The 16,373-nt window shown below is 43.0% G+C and overlaps 1 protein-coding gene across 4 annotated transcripts in view; it reads left to right on the top strand.

Moving 5' to 3' along the window:
- Positions 1 to 10,521, top strand: part of LOC139676555 (tyrosine-protein kinase JAK1-like) — a 50,936-nt gene extending 40,415 nt beyond the window's left edge. For 3 of the 4 annotated variants that reach the window (XM_071565631.1, XM_071565634.1, XM_071565632.1), the window contains exons 2-4: positions 4,098 to 4,176; positions 5,593 to 5,791; positions 10,293 to 10,521. In XM_071565631.1, coding sequence (XP_071421732.1) covers positions 4,171 to 4,176; positions 5,593 to 5,791; positions 10,293 to 10,420 — 333 coding nt within the window. In that variant the 5' untranslated portion in view covers positions 4,098 to 4,170 and the 3' untranslated portion in view covers positions 10,421 to 10,521. The remainder of the gene's footprint in view (positions 1 to 4,097; positions 4,177 to 5,592; positions 5,792 to 10,292) is intronic. The other variant, XM_071565633.1, reaches the window with a different exon arrangement.
- Positions 10,522 to 16,373: the final 5,852 nt, after the last annotated feature.

The raw sequence follows: 16,373 nt of genomic DNA, 5'->3' as shown, positions 1-16,373 counted from the left end.
AGTGCCCTCCTGGCACAGCCTCTCCATGCCAGGAGTTCCTGCCCAGTGCCCTCCTGGCACAGTCTCTCCATGCCAGGAGTTCCTGCCCAGTGCCCTCCTGGCACAAAATCTCCATGCCAGGAGTTCCTGCCCCAGTGCCCTCCTGGCACAGCCTCTCCATGCCAGGAGTTGCTGCCCCAGTGCCCTCCTGGCACAGCCTCTCCATGCCAGGAGTTCCTGCCCAGTGCCCTCCTGGCACAGCCTCTCCATGCCAGGAGTTCCTGCCCAGTGCCCTCCTGGCACAGCCTCTCCATGCCAGGAGTTCCTGCCCAGTGCCCTCCTGGCACAGCCTCTCCTCTATTATTTTTAATTAATATTATTAATTTTAAATTAATGTTACTATTTAATTATAATTAATATTATTATTTAAATTTATATTAATATTATTTATTTGATATTATTATCAATATTATCTTAAAATATTATTATTATTAAATAATATCACTATTATATTATTTAATATTATATTAATATTAACCCACACAGCCATTAAAATATATTTATTTAATTTTATCATTATTTAATTTTAATTACTATTATTATTTAATTATAATCAATGTTATTATTTAATTTTAATTAATATTATTATTGAAATTTATATTATTATTTATTTGATATTATTATCAATATTATATTTAAAATATTATTATTCAATAAGACCACTATTATATTATTTAATATTCTATTAATATTAACCCACACAGCCATTAAAATATATTTATTTAATATTATTACTTAATTTTAATTAATATCATTATTTAATTTTAATTATTATTTAATTTTAATTAATATTATTTAATTATACATTTATGTTAATATTATTTATTTAATAATATTAATATTATATTTTAAATATTGTTATTTAATAATGTTACTATTAAAATATTATTTTATATTATATTTAATAATATCGATATTACATTTTAAATATTATTATTTAATAATGCTCCTATTAAAATATTATTTTATATTATATTTAATAATGTCAATATTATATTTTAATTATTATTATTTAATAATGCTACTATTAAAATATTATTTTATATTATATTTAATAATATCAATATTATATTTTAATTGTTATTTAATAATGCTACTATTAAAATATTATTTTATATTATATTTAATAATATCAATATTATATTTTAATTGTTATTTAATAATGCTACTATTAAAATATTATATTATATTAATATTATTTATTTAATAATATTAATATTATATTTTAAATATTATTATTTAATAATGCTACTATTAAAATATTATTTTATATTATATTAATATTAACCCACACAGCCATTAAAATATATTTATTTAATATTATTATTTAGTTTTAATTAATATTATTTAATTTAAAATAATAATATTTAATTGTAATTAATATTATTGATTCATTTTAATTTATGTTATCATTTAATTTTATATTTAAATTAATATTTATTTTATCTTAATACTATATTTTAAATATTATTTTTTAATGATAATACTATTATAATATTATTTCCTATTATATTAATATTAACCCACACAGCCATTAAAATATACTGAGCTTTATTTTTATTTTCCCTTTAAAAGGCTTTACCTTCCACTCCATGAAGTCTCTTTGTCCTTTTGCACTGAGGTTTGCTGGGGCTGTGCAGGAACAGTCCCTGCCCGGCCTGCAGGTTCCACCAATCCCCCTCTCAGTTACCTCTTCCCCGGATCTTTGCCAAGGGGATGTGTCTGGCAGCTCGAATGTGGCACTCAGGTGGCAGGGCTGGAAGGGAAAAGCACTTTAATTAGGAGGGTGGGCCGTTAATTGGTGGGTTTTTTCTTTTCTGGGCAGCTCTTGGGGCAGTGCCAGCCCTGCCCCAGACTGAGCTGAGCTGGTTGGAATCTGCTGTGTCACATTAAAGGCTCCCACTTGAGGCAAAGCCAACACTCCTTTGGTTCAAGGACATGTTGGCAGAGAGAGGAGAGGGAAAAAGGGGAGATGGAGATGGGAATGGGGGGATGTTTCAGCCTCAGAGCAGTGGTGGGAAATATTTATAAACCAACAGTCAGGTTTAGCTTGAACACTCATTGAAGGGATGATCAAGGGGAATCATAGAATCATAGAATGGATTGAGTTGGAAAAGACCTCCAAGATCATCCAGTCCAACCCTTGGTCCAACTCCAGTCCCTTTACCAGATCATGGCACTCAGTGCCACGGCCAAGCTCAGCTGAAAAACCTCCAGGGATGGGGAATCCACCCCCTCTCTGGGCAGCCCACTCCAATCCCTGAGCACTCTCTCTGCAAAGAATTTCTTTCTGATCTCCAACTTCAATTTCCCCTGGCAGAGCTTGAGCCCATCGTGCCCCCTTGTCCTATTGCTGAGTGCCTGGGAGAAGAGACCAACCCTCACCTGGCCAGAACTTCCCTTCAGGCAGTTCCAGACAGTGCTGAGGTCACCTCTGAGCCTCCTCTTCTCCAGGCTGAACACCCCCAGCTCCCTCAGCCTCTCCCCACAGGGCTTGTGCTCCAGTCCCTTCTCCAGCCTCGTTGCTCTTCTCAGTTGGGTTGGAAGAGACCTCTGAGATCATCAAGCCCAACCCTTGATCCAACCCCACTGTGATCACCAGCCCAGGGCACTCAGTGCCCTGGGCTGGTGATCACAGTGGGGTTGGATCAAGACATGGTGGATTCTCACATGGACTCACATCCAGTCCCTTCTCCAGCCTCGTTGCTCTTCTCTGGCCCCGCTCCAGCCCCTCAATGTCCTTCCTGAGCTGAGGGGCCCAGAACTGAACACAACACTCAAGGTGTGGCCTCCCCAAGGCAGAGTCCAGGGGAAGGGTCACTGGCCTGGCCCTGCTGGCCACGCTAGTTTGGATCCAGGCCAGGATCCCATTGGCCTTCTTGGCCACCTGGGCACACTGGTGGCTCCTGTTGAGCTTCCTGTCCCTCAGTCCCCCCAGGTCCCTCTGCCTGGCTGCTCTCCAGCCACTCTGTGCCCAGCCTGGAGCGCTGCAGGGCTTGGGGTGGCCAAAGTGCAGGAGAAACAATGGGGACTAGGGAGGTGTTGGAATTGGTAATTAAAAAGTGAAGGATGGAGGGACTTCAGAAGCCATGGAGCAAAAGAGAGAAGGTTCCTGTGGTGTCACAATGAGAGCCACCCCAAAGTGAAAAGATGGGGAAAAAGCCAATGGATAATCAAGGGTTTGAATGTGGTTTGGTTTGTGGCTCAGCCAGAGAGTCAAATGAAAGAGTCCTCAAAGAGTCAGGAGAAAGAATCCCCAAAGAGTCAGAGTCAAGAGTCCCCAAAGAGTCAAGAGTCCCCAAAGAGCCAAGAGCCCCCAAAGAATCAGAAGAAAGAGCCCCCAGTCAGAAGAGTCCCTAAAGAGTCAAAAGAGCCCCCAAAGAGTCAGGAGAAAGAGCCCCCAAAGAGTCAAAGAACCCTCAAAGAGTCAGAAGAAAGAGTCCCCAAAGAGTCAGAAGATTCCCCAAAGAGCCAAGAGTCCCTAAAGAGTCAAGAGTCCCCAAAGAGTCAAGAATCCCCAAAGAGTCAAAGAAAGAGTCCCCAAAGAGCCAAGAGTCCCCAAAGAGTCAAAGAAGGAGTCCCCAAACAGTCAGAAGAGTCCCTAAAGAGTCAAAAGAGTCCCCAAAGAGTCAGGAGAAAGAGCCCCCAAAGAGTCAGAAGAGTCCCCAAAGAGTCAGAAGAAAGAGCCCCCAAAGAGTCAGAAGAGTCCCCAAAGAGTCAAGAGCCCCCAAAGAGTCAGAAGAAAGAGCCCCCAAAGAGTCAAGAGTCCCCAAAGAGTCAGAAGAGTCCCCAAAGAGTCAAGAGCCCCCAAAGAGTCAGAAGAAAGAGCCCCCAAAGAGTCAAGAGTTCCCAAAGAGTCAGGAGAAAGAGCCCCCAAAGAGTCAAGAGTCCCCAAAGAGTCAGAAGACCTCTGGGTGTTCTTGCCTCTGGCTGAGAGCAGATCTCAGCCCCGACAATGGGAAGATCCCTTGGATTGCAGGGGGCATTTTCCAGCCTGACCATTGAATTTGTGCCTCAAACCGTTGCTGACAAGTTTTATTTTTCCTTTATTTTGGCAGGCAGAGTCCAGTTGCTCCCAAGAGGTGCAGAGAATCCGTTTCAGCTGCAGAGGAGGATCCCACAGGCCCATAAATGCAGGTGGGTTGGGGTTTGGGATTCATTTTTCACTGGGAGGGTTAATTTGATAAACTCCAGAATTGATGGTTTGGCATTTTTTGTTGTTAATTGTTAATAAAAGCCTGGCCCAGAGCCCCAAATGGGTGTCCCAACCTGTCTCCTCCCTGCCCTTTTTATTTAAACACTTCCTATAAAATACATTTTGACTCAGAAGGGTCTTGTTGTGCATTCTTGGCACTCCAAAAGCTCTTGCATTAAACATCCCTTTTTGCTGCTCTTTCCTTCTGGAGAGAGACTGAAGTGGGAATCCAAAATAAGCTGCCAATAAAGCTCATTTCTCTGTGACTCATTAAGGGCCAGGAGTTTAAAACACAAAGGAGGGAGAGGGGAAGAACAATCAGAAATATTTAGTTGTTCAAAGCACTGTAAAAATAAGAGTTTGGCTTTTAAAAAAAGGAACCATCAGTTGATCAACTCTCAAGTGTTGTTGTTCAATGTTATGGGTTCACCAAGGTGGGCCTAGATTTGGGCTCTGGAGTCTGGACTAGGCTGAAGCTCTCAGCTGAGTTGAGCTGGGCTGAGCTGACAGCTGACCTCTTCTAGCCAGTAACTTTGTATTCCATCCCACATTCTGGCATCATCTCCAGGGCAGTAGGAACCAGTGTGGGGGTGGTTAAGGCAGTGGCTTCTCAGCCTCCTCTTGGGAGGACACACGATGCTGTCCCAGGGGGGATGGAGAGGACCAGGCCCACCACTGGCTCACAGGGTACCTCAGGAAAGTAAATTGTGTTGTTCTGGGTCTCTCCTTTCTGCTTGGGTTTGTCTCCCTGGGGAATAAGCTTCTTCTTAAGTAATGTGTAGTTAGGACAGTAGAATTTGTGTGTTCGTTAAGAAGTTGAGGTGGGGAACTTGTTGTTGCAGACTTGTGTGAGTGAATATTTGTACTCTCTTCTAATTGTCTCTTTCTTTCTGTGAAAAATATATGTAGATTTAGTATAAATGCAGTTTGAAGTGGTTTTTTCCTTTCCCCTCTCTTTTCCTCCCTTTCCCTGGTGTTAGGAGGGAGGCTTTTCTCTCTGTGCTTGGGGGGGTTGGCAGTTGCTCATCTCAAACCAAGACATTCAGCCAGTTGGGTGCTTAAGGATGTGAAAGTTATTTGTGCTTTGCAGTGAGAAGAGGAACCTTCTAGAAGAGTTGTGGAACCACCAGCAGAGAAGGGGATTCTTTGGAGCAGAATAATCCCTGACATTTCCTTTTTTTTTTTCCACTTTTCATCTCTTTTTTTTGGGGGGGTTGAAATAATCAGGTTCCCAAGTTGAAGGCTTTGAGAAATGCCCATCCCAGTGAGAAGTGGCCTCTTGAGTGATGGGTTTGTGTTCTGATGAACATCCAAAGTGTCCTTCCCACTTTGCTCCAGTGTTTTCTCCCCTTTTCCAGTATCTCAACGTGAAAGAGGATTGCAAGGCCATGGCTTTCTGTGCAAAGATGAGGAGCACAAAGAAGACTGAGGTGAACCTGGAAGTTCAGCCCCAGGGCTTGGAAATCCTCTTCTACCTGCAGGACAAAGAGCCCCTGAGTTACTCCAGTGGGGAGTTCACCTCAGAGGAGCTTTGCATTGAGGCTGCCCAGAGGTGTGGTGAGTGTGGCATTTTAGTGCTTTTTATTCCCAGTGCTGGAGCTGCTGCATCCTCTGCACATGGGACAGTGTTGGGACAAAAAATCTGATTTTTGGATCAAAAATCTGCTTTATTTTATGGGCTATGATGAGAAATTTGTGCCCTCTGCACATGGGACAGTGTTGGGACAAAAAATCTGATTTTTGGATCAAAAATCTGCTTTATTTTATGGTCTGGGATGAAAAGTTTGTGCCCTGTGTTGGAGCTGCTGCATCCTCTGCACATGGGACAGTGTTGGGATAAAAAATCTGCTTTATTTTATGGGGTGGAATGAAACTTTATGCCCAGTGTTGGAAGTGCAGCATCCCCTGCACTTGTGACAGTGTTTGGATAAAAAATCTGATTTTTGGACAAAAAATCTGCTTTTTTTTTAATTGTCTGGAATGATAAATTTGTGCCCAGTGTTGGAAGTGCTGCATCCTCTGCACATGGGACAGTGTTAGGACAAAAAAATCTGATTTTTGGATAAAAAATCTGCTTTATTTTATGGGTTGGGATGAGAAATTTGTGCCCTCTGCACATGGGACAGTGTTGGGACAAAAAATCTGCTTTATTTTATGGGCTATGATGAGAAATTTGTGCCCTCTGGACATGTGACAGTGTTTGGATAAAAAATCTGATTTTTGGACAAAAAATCTGGAGTTTTTTTATGGGCTGAGATGTAAAATTTGTGCCCAGTGTTGGATCTGCTGCATCCTCTGCACATGGGACAGTGTTTGTATAAAAAAATCAGATTTTTGGACAAAAAAATCTGGATTTTTTATGGGCTGGAAGGATAAATTTGTGCCCAATGTTGGAAGTGCTGCATCCTCTGCATGTGGGACAGTGTTTGGATAAAAAATCTGCTTTATTTTATGGGATGGGATGAAAATTTGTGCCCAGTGTTGAAATTGCTGCATCCTCTGCACATGGGACAGTGTTTGGACAAAAAAATCTGATTGTTGGACAAAAAAATCTGCTTTTTTTATGGTCTGGAATAATAAATTTGTGCCCAATGTTGGAGCTGCTGCATCCTCTGCACGTGGGACAGTGTTTGGATAAAAAATCTGCTTTTTGGACAAAAAAATTTGCTTTATTTTATGGGCTGGGATGAGAAATTTGTGCCCAGTGTTGGAGCTGCTGCATCCTCTGCACTTGTGACAGTGTTTGAACAAAAAATCTGCTTTTTGGACAAAAAATCTGCTTTATTTTATGGGCTGGGATGAGAAATTTGTGCCCAGTGTTGGAGCTGCTGCATCCTCTGCACATGGGACAGTGTTTGGATAAAAAATGTGCTTTTTTTAGGAGCTGGGATGAAAACTTTGTGCCCCAAAGGGTCTGTTTGGGCACTTCTCAAACAGTGTTGTGTCACTTTGGGCTGTGACTCAGCAAAAGAGTCCCAAGTGTTTGGAATTCCACAGGAAACAGAGGATTTAATCTGTGCTTGGCCTCATAACCTGCTGCACTTTTATATTTATATAAAATGCTGAGGTTCTTTCCTGCCCTGCTGCCAGTTGGGACACTGATTATTGTTCATGAGGGAATGGGGAATCTGGGCAGGAATTCTGCAGCTTTCAAATGTTTCCTCTCCCAACTCTTGGATTTTTGGAGCACTGAATACCCTTCTGCTCTTTTGCTGCTGGAAAGGTGGAAATGAGGGAACCTGCAGCACAAACCTCATCAAAGAGCTGCTGATGACCCCAAGTTGGGAGGGAGTGTCGACCTGCTGGAGGGCAGGAGGGACCTGGACAGGCTGGAGGGCAGGAGGGCTCTGCAGAGGGGTCTGGATAGACTGGAGAGACCTGGAGAAGGATCTGGACAGGCTGGAGGGATCTGGAGAAGGATCTGGATAGACTGGAGAGACCTGGAGAAGGATCTGGACAGGCTGGAGGGATCTGGAGAAAGATCTGGACAGGCTGGAGAGATCTGGAGAAGGATCTGGACAGGCTGGAGAGATCTGGAGAAGGATCTGGACAGGCTGGGGGATCTGGAGAAGGATCTGGAAAGGCTGGAGAGACCTGGAGAAGGATCTGGACAGGCTGGAGGGTTGTGGAGAAGGATCTGGACAGGCTGGAGGGATCTGCAGAGGGGTCTGGAGAGACTTGAGGGATGGGCTGATTCCAATGGGATGAAGTTCAACAAGGCCAAGTGCAGGTCCTGCCCTTTGGCCACCCCAAGCCCTGCAGCGCTCCAGGCTGGGCACAGAGTGGCTGGAGAGCAGCCAAGCAGAGGGACCTGGGGGGACTGAGGGACAGGAAGCTCAACAGGGGCCACCAGTGTGCCCAGGTGGCCAAGAAGGCCAATGGGATCCTGGCCTGGATCCAAACTAGCGTGGCCAGCAGGGCCAGGGCAGTGACCCTTCCCCTGGACTCTGCCTTGGGGAGGCCACACCTTGAGTGTTGTGTTCAGTTCTGGGCCCCTCAGCTCAGGAAGGACATTGAGGGGCTGGAGCGGGGCCAGAGAAGAGCAACGAGGCTGGAGAAGGGACTGGATGTGAGTCCATGTGAGAATCCACCATGTCTTGATCCAACCCCACTGTGATCACCAGCCCAGGGCACCGAGTGCCAGAGTGATCACAGTGGGGTTGGATCAAGGGTTGGGCTTGATGATCTGAGGTCTCTTCCAACCCAACTGAGAAGAGCAACGAGGCTGGAGAAGGGACTGGAGCACAAGCCCTGTGGGGAGAGGCTGAGGGAGCTGGGGGTGTTCAGCCTGGAGAAGAGGAGGCTCAGGGGGGACCTCAGCACTGTCTGGAACTCCCTGAAGGGAAGTTCTGGCCAGGTGGGGGTTGGTCTCTTCTCCCAGGCACTCAGCAATAGGACAAGGGGGCACGATGGGCTCAAGCTCTGCCAGGGGAAATTGAAGTTGGAGATGAGAAAGAAATTCTTTGCAGAGAGAGTGCTCAGGGATTGGAATGGGCTGCCCAGAGAGGGGGTGGATTCCCCATCCCTGGAGGTTTTTCAGCTGAGCTTGGCCGTGGCACTGAGTGCCATGATCTGGTAAAGGGACTGGAGTTGGACCAAGGGTTGGACTCGATGATCTTGGAGGGCTTTTCCAACCCAATCCATTCTGTGATTCTCTAAGTGCTGATGTTGGTTTTTAATAGTTTTAATGAAAATGAAGAGTTTTTATCACCCACCTTCTTGTGCAGCTGCTCCCAGGAATGTCTGCTGGGAGTTTAAATCTTTGGGAGAAATGACTTAAAATGAGTTTTCCTTCAGGGAATTCTTTCTTCCTTCTCTTGTTTGGCACTCATTGCACAGAGCAGAGAAGGACAAATCCTTGCTGATCCCAGCTGGAATTTTTGGTGGCCCTTCTGTCCTGTTGCCTGCACAGTGTTTGCCCAACTCCACCTTCGGTGGGCTTGGACATTGGGCTCAGGTTTTGCTTCCTTGGCTTTTCCTCTTCCCTTCTCTGCCCAGTTCACAATGGAAATAGTTCCACTGGGCTCAGCTTTTGCTTCCTTGGCTTCTCCTCTTCCCTTCTCTCCCCAGTTCACAATGGAAATAGTTCCACTGGGCTCAGGTTTTGCTTCCTTGGCTTCTCCTCTTCCCTTCTCTCCCCAGTTCACAATGGAAATAGTTCCACTGGGCTCAGGTTTTGCTTCCTTGGCTTCTCCTCTTCCCTTCTCTCCCCAGTTCACAATGGAAATAGTTCCACTGGGCTCAGGTTTTGCTTCCTTGGCTTCTCCTCTTCCCTTCTCTCCCCAGTTCACAATGGAAATAGTTCCACTGGGCTCAGGTTTTGCTTCCTTGGGTTCTCCTCTTCCCTTCTCTCCCCAGTTCACAATGGAAATAGTTCCACTGAGCTCAGGTTTTGCTTCCTTGGCTTCTCCTCTTCCCTTCTCTCCCCAGTTCACAATGGAAATAGTTCCACTGGGCTCAGGTTTTGCTTCCTTGGCTTCTCCTCTTCCCTTCTCTCCCCAGTTCACAATGGAAATAGTTCCACTGGATGCTGCAGGAGACTCTGGAGCAAAGAATTCAAACCACAGAGCTGGAAACAGCCCAGAGCCTGCTTTGCTCTGGGATGATGTAAATGCAAAGGTTGAAGCAGGTCAGGAGGGACAGACAAGTCCAAGTTCTTTGTGGAAACCTCTGCTGAGTGAGCAAAGAGGCTGAAAATGGCACATTGAAACCTCCCCTTCCAACTGGGGGGGCAAAATCCATTAATAAAACAGAACTGGGAGCAAAGTTGGGGGTTGCTGAGTGGTTTGGTTAAAATACTCATCTCTGTGATGTGGGAAAATTCAAGATTTTAGATCATTTCCTCTCAAGTTCAGGGCAAAATGAGTTTAATATTAGAAGTAGCTCTTTAATAAATACACAGTAAAACTGATGCCCAAGTTCTGCTTCAGAGTTAACATTCCAACACTTGGTTTAAACTAGTCCCAGTTTCTTTCCATGATCTGCTTTGCCAGGGCAGGGATTCACTTTCTGCTCTGGAATTTTTGGGCTCCACTGACTGTGTGTTTTTGTGTCCCAGCTGTGTCCCCTCTGTGCCACAACCTCTTTGCCCTGTATGATGAGAACAAGAGGCTCTGGTATGCCCCAAACCAGGTGTTCAAAATCGATGAGAAAACCTCCTGCAGGCTCCACTATCGCATGAGGTAAGAGAGAACCTCCTGAGAAACCACCGGGGAGGGCTCCAAACCCTCAGTCCTGAGCCCCCCGAGGGAGCAGGGAAGAAAAAGGAGCTGGAAAACCACTTTATTCTGCAAAGTTGGGAGGGAAGGAACCCAGAGCTGGGAGGGAACAAACCCAAAGATGGGAGGGAACAAACCCAGAGCTGGGAGGGAACTGGGAGAGAACAAACCCAAAACAGGGGGGGGGGAACTGGGAGGGAACAAACCCAGAGCTGGGAGGGAACAAACCCAAAAATGGGAGGGAACAAACCCAGAACTGGGAAGGAACAAACTCAGAGCTGGGAGGGAACAAACCCAGAGCTGGGAGAGAACTGGGAGAGAACAAACCCAGAAGTGGGAGGGAACAAACCCAGAGCTGGGAAGGAACAAACCCAGAGCTGGGAGGGAACAAACCCAAAACGGGGGGGGGGGGGAACTGGGAGGGAACAAACCCAGAGCTGGGAGGGAACAAACCCAGAGCTGGAGGGGAACTGGGAGGGAACAAACCCAGAGCTGGGAGGGAACAAACCCAGAGCTGGGAGGGAACAAACCCAAAAATAGGAGGGAACAAGCCCAAAAATGGGAGGGAACAAACCCAAAGATGGGAGGGAACAAACCCAGAACTGGGAGGGAACAAACCCAAAGATGGGAGGGAACAAACCCAGAGCTGGGAAGGAGCAAACCCAGAGCTGGGAGGGAACAAACCCAAAACGGGGGGGGGGGGGGGAACTGGGAGGGAACAAACCCAGAGCTGGGAGGGAACAAACCCAAAGATGGGAGGGAACAAACCCAGAGCTGGGAAGGAGCAAACCCAGAACTGGGAAGGAACAAACTCAGAGCTGGAGGGGAACTGGGAGGGAACAAACCCAGAAGTGGGAGGGAACAAACCCAGAGCTGGGAGGGAACAAACCCAAAAATGGGAGGGAACAAACCCAAAAATGGGAGGGAACAAACCCAGAACTGGGAAGGAACAAACCCAAAAATAGGAGAGAACAAACCCAAAAATGGGAGGGAACAAACTCAGAGCTGGGAGGGAACAAACCCAGAGCTGGAAGGGAACTGGGAAGGAACAAACCCAGAGCTGGGAGGGAATAAACCCAAAGATGGGAGGAAACAAACCCAGAGCTGGAGTTACAAACCCAGAAATGGGAGGGAACTTCAGTGTTCTCATGTTTCCACTCCATCTGAAGTGCTCCAGCTGAACAATATTTCTGCTGAAGGACGTGGGAGCTTGAGTGTTATTGACTTGTTTTACTATTTTTTTACTATTATTTGGCATTATTATTACTTGGACGTAATGCATATTTAATTTTACATTATGATATGTTTATCTATTATACACAACTACAATTCACTGGTTTATGTTGTATATTACATTAGGTATTATTATTATTATTATTTTTATTTTTATTTTTATTATATTTATAATTATAATGATAATGATAATAATAATAATAATAATAATAATAATAATAATAATTATTATTATTATTATTATTATTATTATTATTATTATTATTATTATTATTATTATTTTGTATTATTTTTATTGACTTACTGATACTACTTGAAAGGCAAAAGCCCCAGGAATTCTCCAGGCCTGGAAGGGAATTCCTGTGACCTCCCTATGGGTGTCATGGACTAGGCTGGAAAACTTGGGAATTAGGAACCATCATAATAACCATCATTTCCCAGGATTTTTAGCTGAGCTCTTCAGGTGCCATTCTGGAAAACCAGCACAGGGATAATTGAGATTCCTGGATTAAATGGGAGCACCAGCATTAATGCTGACCATTAATGAGCTTTCCTATATTCTTAATTAAAGGAAGATTTTTCCCCCCTTTTAGGGTCTGATAAGGATTTAATTCTGCACTTTCTACTTCTTTTTTTTCTACTATTTTTTATTCTGGCTTTTTTTCTTGCATCAGCACGAGCTTTCTGTGTGGGAGAAAAATATAGAAAATAAACTTCCAGGAATAATTGATTTAGAAACTTCACCCATTTCCCTAAAGCAAATCAGCAGGTGATTCTTCAGAGATAATGAATAGCCCCATTGCTTTTGTTATTTCTGGAAAGAATTCTAAGTATGTGGACAAAATTAATCTATGCCAGTTTTTATTTTTCTTCTACCATGTTGTCATTTTCTGCTATGCCATTTTTGTGGGATGAAGTTATGGAAAATATTCTGGATTTTTTAATTAAAACTTCTGAGGTGGGTTATTTTTTTTAAGCTTTTTTAAGTCAGGATTTGAAATTTGACAGATAATTTTTTTTCCTTGTAGTCCATGCATGAAAACTGGTAAAATTTGGGCCAAAAATATGTAGTTTAGAAATTAAATAATTTTTCAGTGGTCAAACTTATTTCTGGAATTGGATAGGTTTGGTTTAGTCCTGCCCTCTAGAAATGATAAATATAAAATGAATGCTTGGCTCTGGTTGGAAATGCCTTTAGATATTTGATTTTCTCCATTGTTTTCTGATGGTGGGAACTTCCAATCCTCCCCATAAAGTTATGGAAAATATTCTGGTTTTTTTTTTAATTAAAACTTCTGGGGGTTATTTTTTTTTAAGCTTTTTTAAGTCAGGATTTGAAATTTGGCAGAGAAATTTTTTTTTGTCCCTTGAAGTCCATCCATGAAAACTGGTAAAATTTGGGCCAAAAATATGTAGTTTAGAAATTAAATAATTTTTCAGTGGTCAAACTTATTTCTGGAATTGGATAGGTTTGGTTTAGTCCTGCCCTCTAGAAATTATAAATATAAAATAAATGCTTGGCTCTGGTTGGAAATGCCTTTAGATGTTTGATTTTCTGCATTGTTTTCTCATGGTGGGAACTTCCAATCCTCCTCATAAAGTTATGGAAAATATTCTGGTTTTTTTAATTAAAACTTCTGGGGGGTATTTTTTTTTTATTTGAAATTTGACAGATAAATTTTTTTTTGTCCCTTGAAGTCCATCCATGAAAACTGGTAAACTTTGGGCCAAAAATATGTAGTTTAGAAATTAAATCATTATTGAGTTGGAAATGCCTTTAGATGTTTGATTTTCTGCATTGTTTTCTGATGGTGGGAACTTCCAATCCTCCTCATAAAGTTATGGAAAATATTCTGGATTTTATAATTAAAACTTCTGGGGGGGTTATTTTTTTTTTATGCTTTTTTAAGTCAGGATTTGAAATTTGACAGAGAATTTTTTTTTTCCCTTGAAGTCCATCCATGAAAACTGGTAAAATTTGGGCCAAAAATATGTAGTTTAGAAAAGAAATAATTTTTCAGTGGTCAAACTTATTTCTGGAATTGGATAGGTTTGGTTTAGTCCTGCCCTCTAGAAATGATAAATATAAAATAAATGCTTGGCTCTAGTTGGAAATGCCTTTAGATGTTTGATTTTCTCCTTTGATGGTGGGAACTTCCAATCCTCCTCATAAAGTTATGGAAAATATTCTGTTTTTTTTTAATTAAAACTTCTGGGGGGTTATTTTTTTTTAAGCTTTTTTAAGTCAGGATTTGAAATTTGGCAGAGAAATTTTTTTTTGGTCCCTTGAAGTCCATCCATGAAAACTGGTAAAATTTGGGCCAAAAATATGTAGTTTAGAAATTAAATCATTATTGAGTTGGAAATGCCTTTAGATGTTTGATTTTCTCCTTTGTTTTCTGATGGTGGGAACTTCCAATCCTCCTCATAAAGTTATGGAAAATATTCTGTTTTTTATAATTAAAACTTCTGGGGGTTATTTTTTTTGATTTGAAATTTGGCAGAGAAATTTTTTTTTGTTCCTTGTAGTCCATCCATGAAAACTGGTAAACTTTGGGCCAAAAAAATGTAGTTTAGAAAAGAAATAATTTTTCAGTGGTCAAACTTATTTCTGGAATTGGATAGGCTTGGTTTAGTCCTGCCCTGTAGAAATGATAAATATAAAATAAATGCTTGGCTCTGGTTGGAAATGCCTTTAGATATTTGATTTTCTCCAGTGTTTTCCAATCCTCCTCATAAAGTTATGGAAAATATTCTGTTTTTTTTAATTAAAACTTCTGGGGAGTTATTTTTTTTAAGCTTTTTTTTAAGTCAGGATTTGAAATTTGACAGATAAATTTTTCTTTTGTCCCTTGAAGTCCATCCATGAAAACTGGTAAAATTTGGGCCAAAAATATGTATTTTAGAAATTAAATCATTATTGAGTTGGAAATGCCTTTAGATGTTTGATTTTCTCCATTGTTTTCTGATGGTGGGAACTTCCAATCCTCCTCATAAAGTTATGGAAAATATTCTGTTTTTTTTAATTAAAACTTCTGGGGAGTTATTTTATTTTAAGCTTTGGAGTCAGGATTTGAAATTTGACAGATAAATTTTTTTTTGTCCCTTGAAGTCCATCCATGAAAACTGGTAAAATTTGGGCCAAAAATATGTAGTTTAGAAATTAAATAATTTTTCAGTGGTCAAACCTATTTCTGGAATTGGATAGGTTTGGTTTAGTCCTGCCCTCTAGAAATTATAAATATAAAATGAATGCTTGGCTCTGGTTGGAAATGCCTTTAGATGTTTGATTTTCTCCTTTGATGGTGGGAACTTCCAATCCTCCTCAAATCAACATCAGCTGCTGCTGCATTTTGGTTACATTTTAAAGGGATTTTTCTCCTCACCACAAACTTTGTAACTTTTCTGTATTTTTTATACTTCCCTCAAGTTTTTTAAAAAAAAAAAATCTACACCATGAGCAACCCCAGAGTTTTGTAATATCCTGGATTACACCCAGAGCTGGTGGGGGAAGAGTTTAACTGGTCCAGGGCTGGGTTGTGTCTCTGGGTGAGGAGAAGGGATCCCATTCTCCTCTAGTGGGAGGTGGCAGAGGGGGTGGAATGGGATGAGCTTTGAGGTCCCTTCTAACCCAAACCATTCCTTGTTTCTGGAAACTCTTGGAAAAAGGACTCAGCAGGTCCCCCTTGAGAACATCTCAGTGCAGGGCAGGGGTGGGACAGAGCCTGGAAGGGGCATTTGGGGGTTCAGCCCAAGAGGGTCCCCCTGGGAAGGTGCAGATTTGAATCTCCCCTGATCCACCTGGAGTGGTGGATCCATGGAGTGCTGGAGATGCTCAAGGGGGACCTGCTGAGTCCTTTTTCCAAGAGTTTCCAGAAACAAGGAATGGTTTGGGTTCGAAGGGATCCCATTCTCCTCTAGTGGGAGGTGGCAGAGGGGGGGGGGAATGGGATGAGCTTTGAGGTCCCTTCTAACCCAAACCATTCCTTGTTTCTGGAAACTCTTGGAAAAAGGACTCAGCAGGTCCCCCTTGAGAACATCTCAGTGCAGGGCAGGGGTGGGACAGAGCCTGGACGGGGCATTTGGGGGTTCAGCCCAAGAGGGTCCCCCTGGGAAGGTGCAGATTTGAATGGACCTCAAAGCTCACCCCATTCCACCCCCTCTGCCACCTCCCACTAGAGTAGAATGGGATCCCTTCTAACCCAAACCATTCCTTGTTTCTGGAAGCTCCTGGAAAAAGGACTCAGCAGGTCCCCCTTGAGCATCTCCAGCACTCCATGGATCCACCACTCCAGGTGGATCAGGGGAGATTCAAATCTGCACCTTCCCAGGGGAGACCCTCTTGGGCTGAGCCCCCAAATGCCCCTTCCAGGCTCTGTCCCACCCCTGCCCTGCACTGAGATGTTCTCAAGGGGGACCTGCTGAGTCCTTTTTCCAAGAGTTTCCAGAAACAAGGAATGGTTTGGGTTCGAAGGGATCCCATTCTCCTCTAGTGGGAGGTGGCAGAGGGGGGGTGGAATGGGATGAGCTTTGAGGTCCCTTCTAACCCAAACCATTCCTTGTTTCTGGAAACTCTTGGAAAAAGGACTCAGCAGGTCCCCCTGGAGCATCTCCAGCACTCCTTGGCCAGGTGGATCAGGGGAGGTTCAAATCTGCACCTTCCCAGGGGGGACCCTCTTGGGCTGAGC

This window comes from Pithys albifrons, chromosome 10, assembly GCF_047495875.1.
Source record: "Pithys albifrons albifrons isolate INPA30051 chromosome 10, PitAlb_v1, whole genome shotgun sequence".
Classification (NCBI taxonomy): domain Eukaryota; kingdom Metazoa; phylum Chordata; class Aves; order Passeriformes; family Thamnophilidae; genus Pithys; species Pithys albifrons.
The sequence above is the reverse complement of the archived record's forward strand: the minus strand, read 5'-3'. Positions and strand labels throughout refer to the sequence as shown.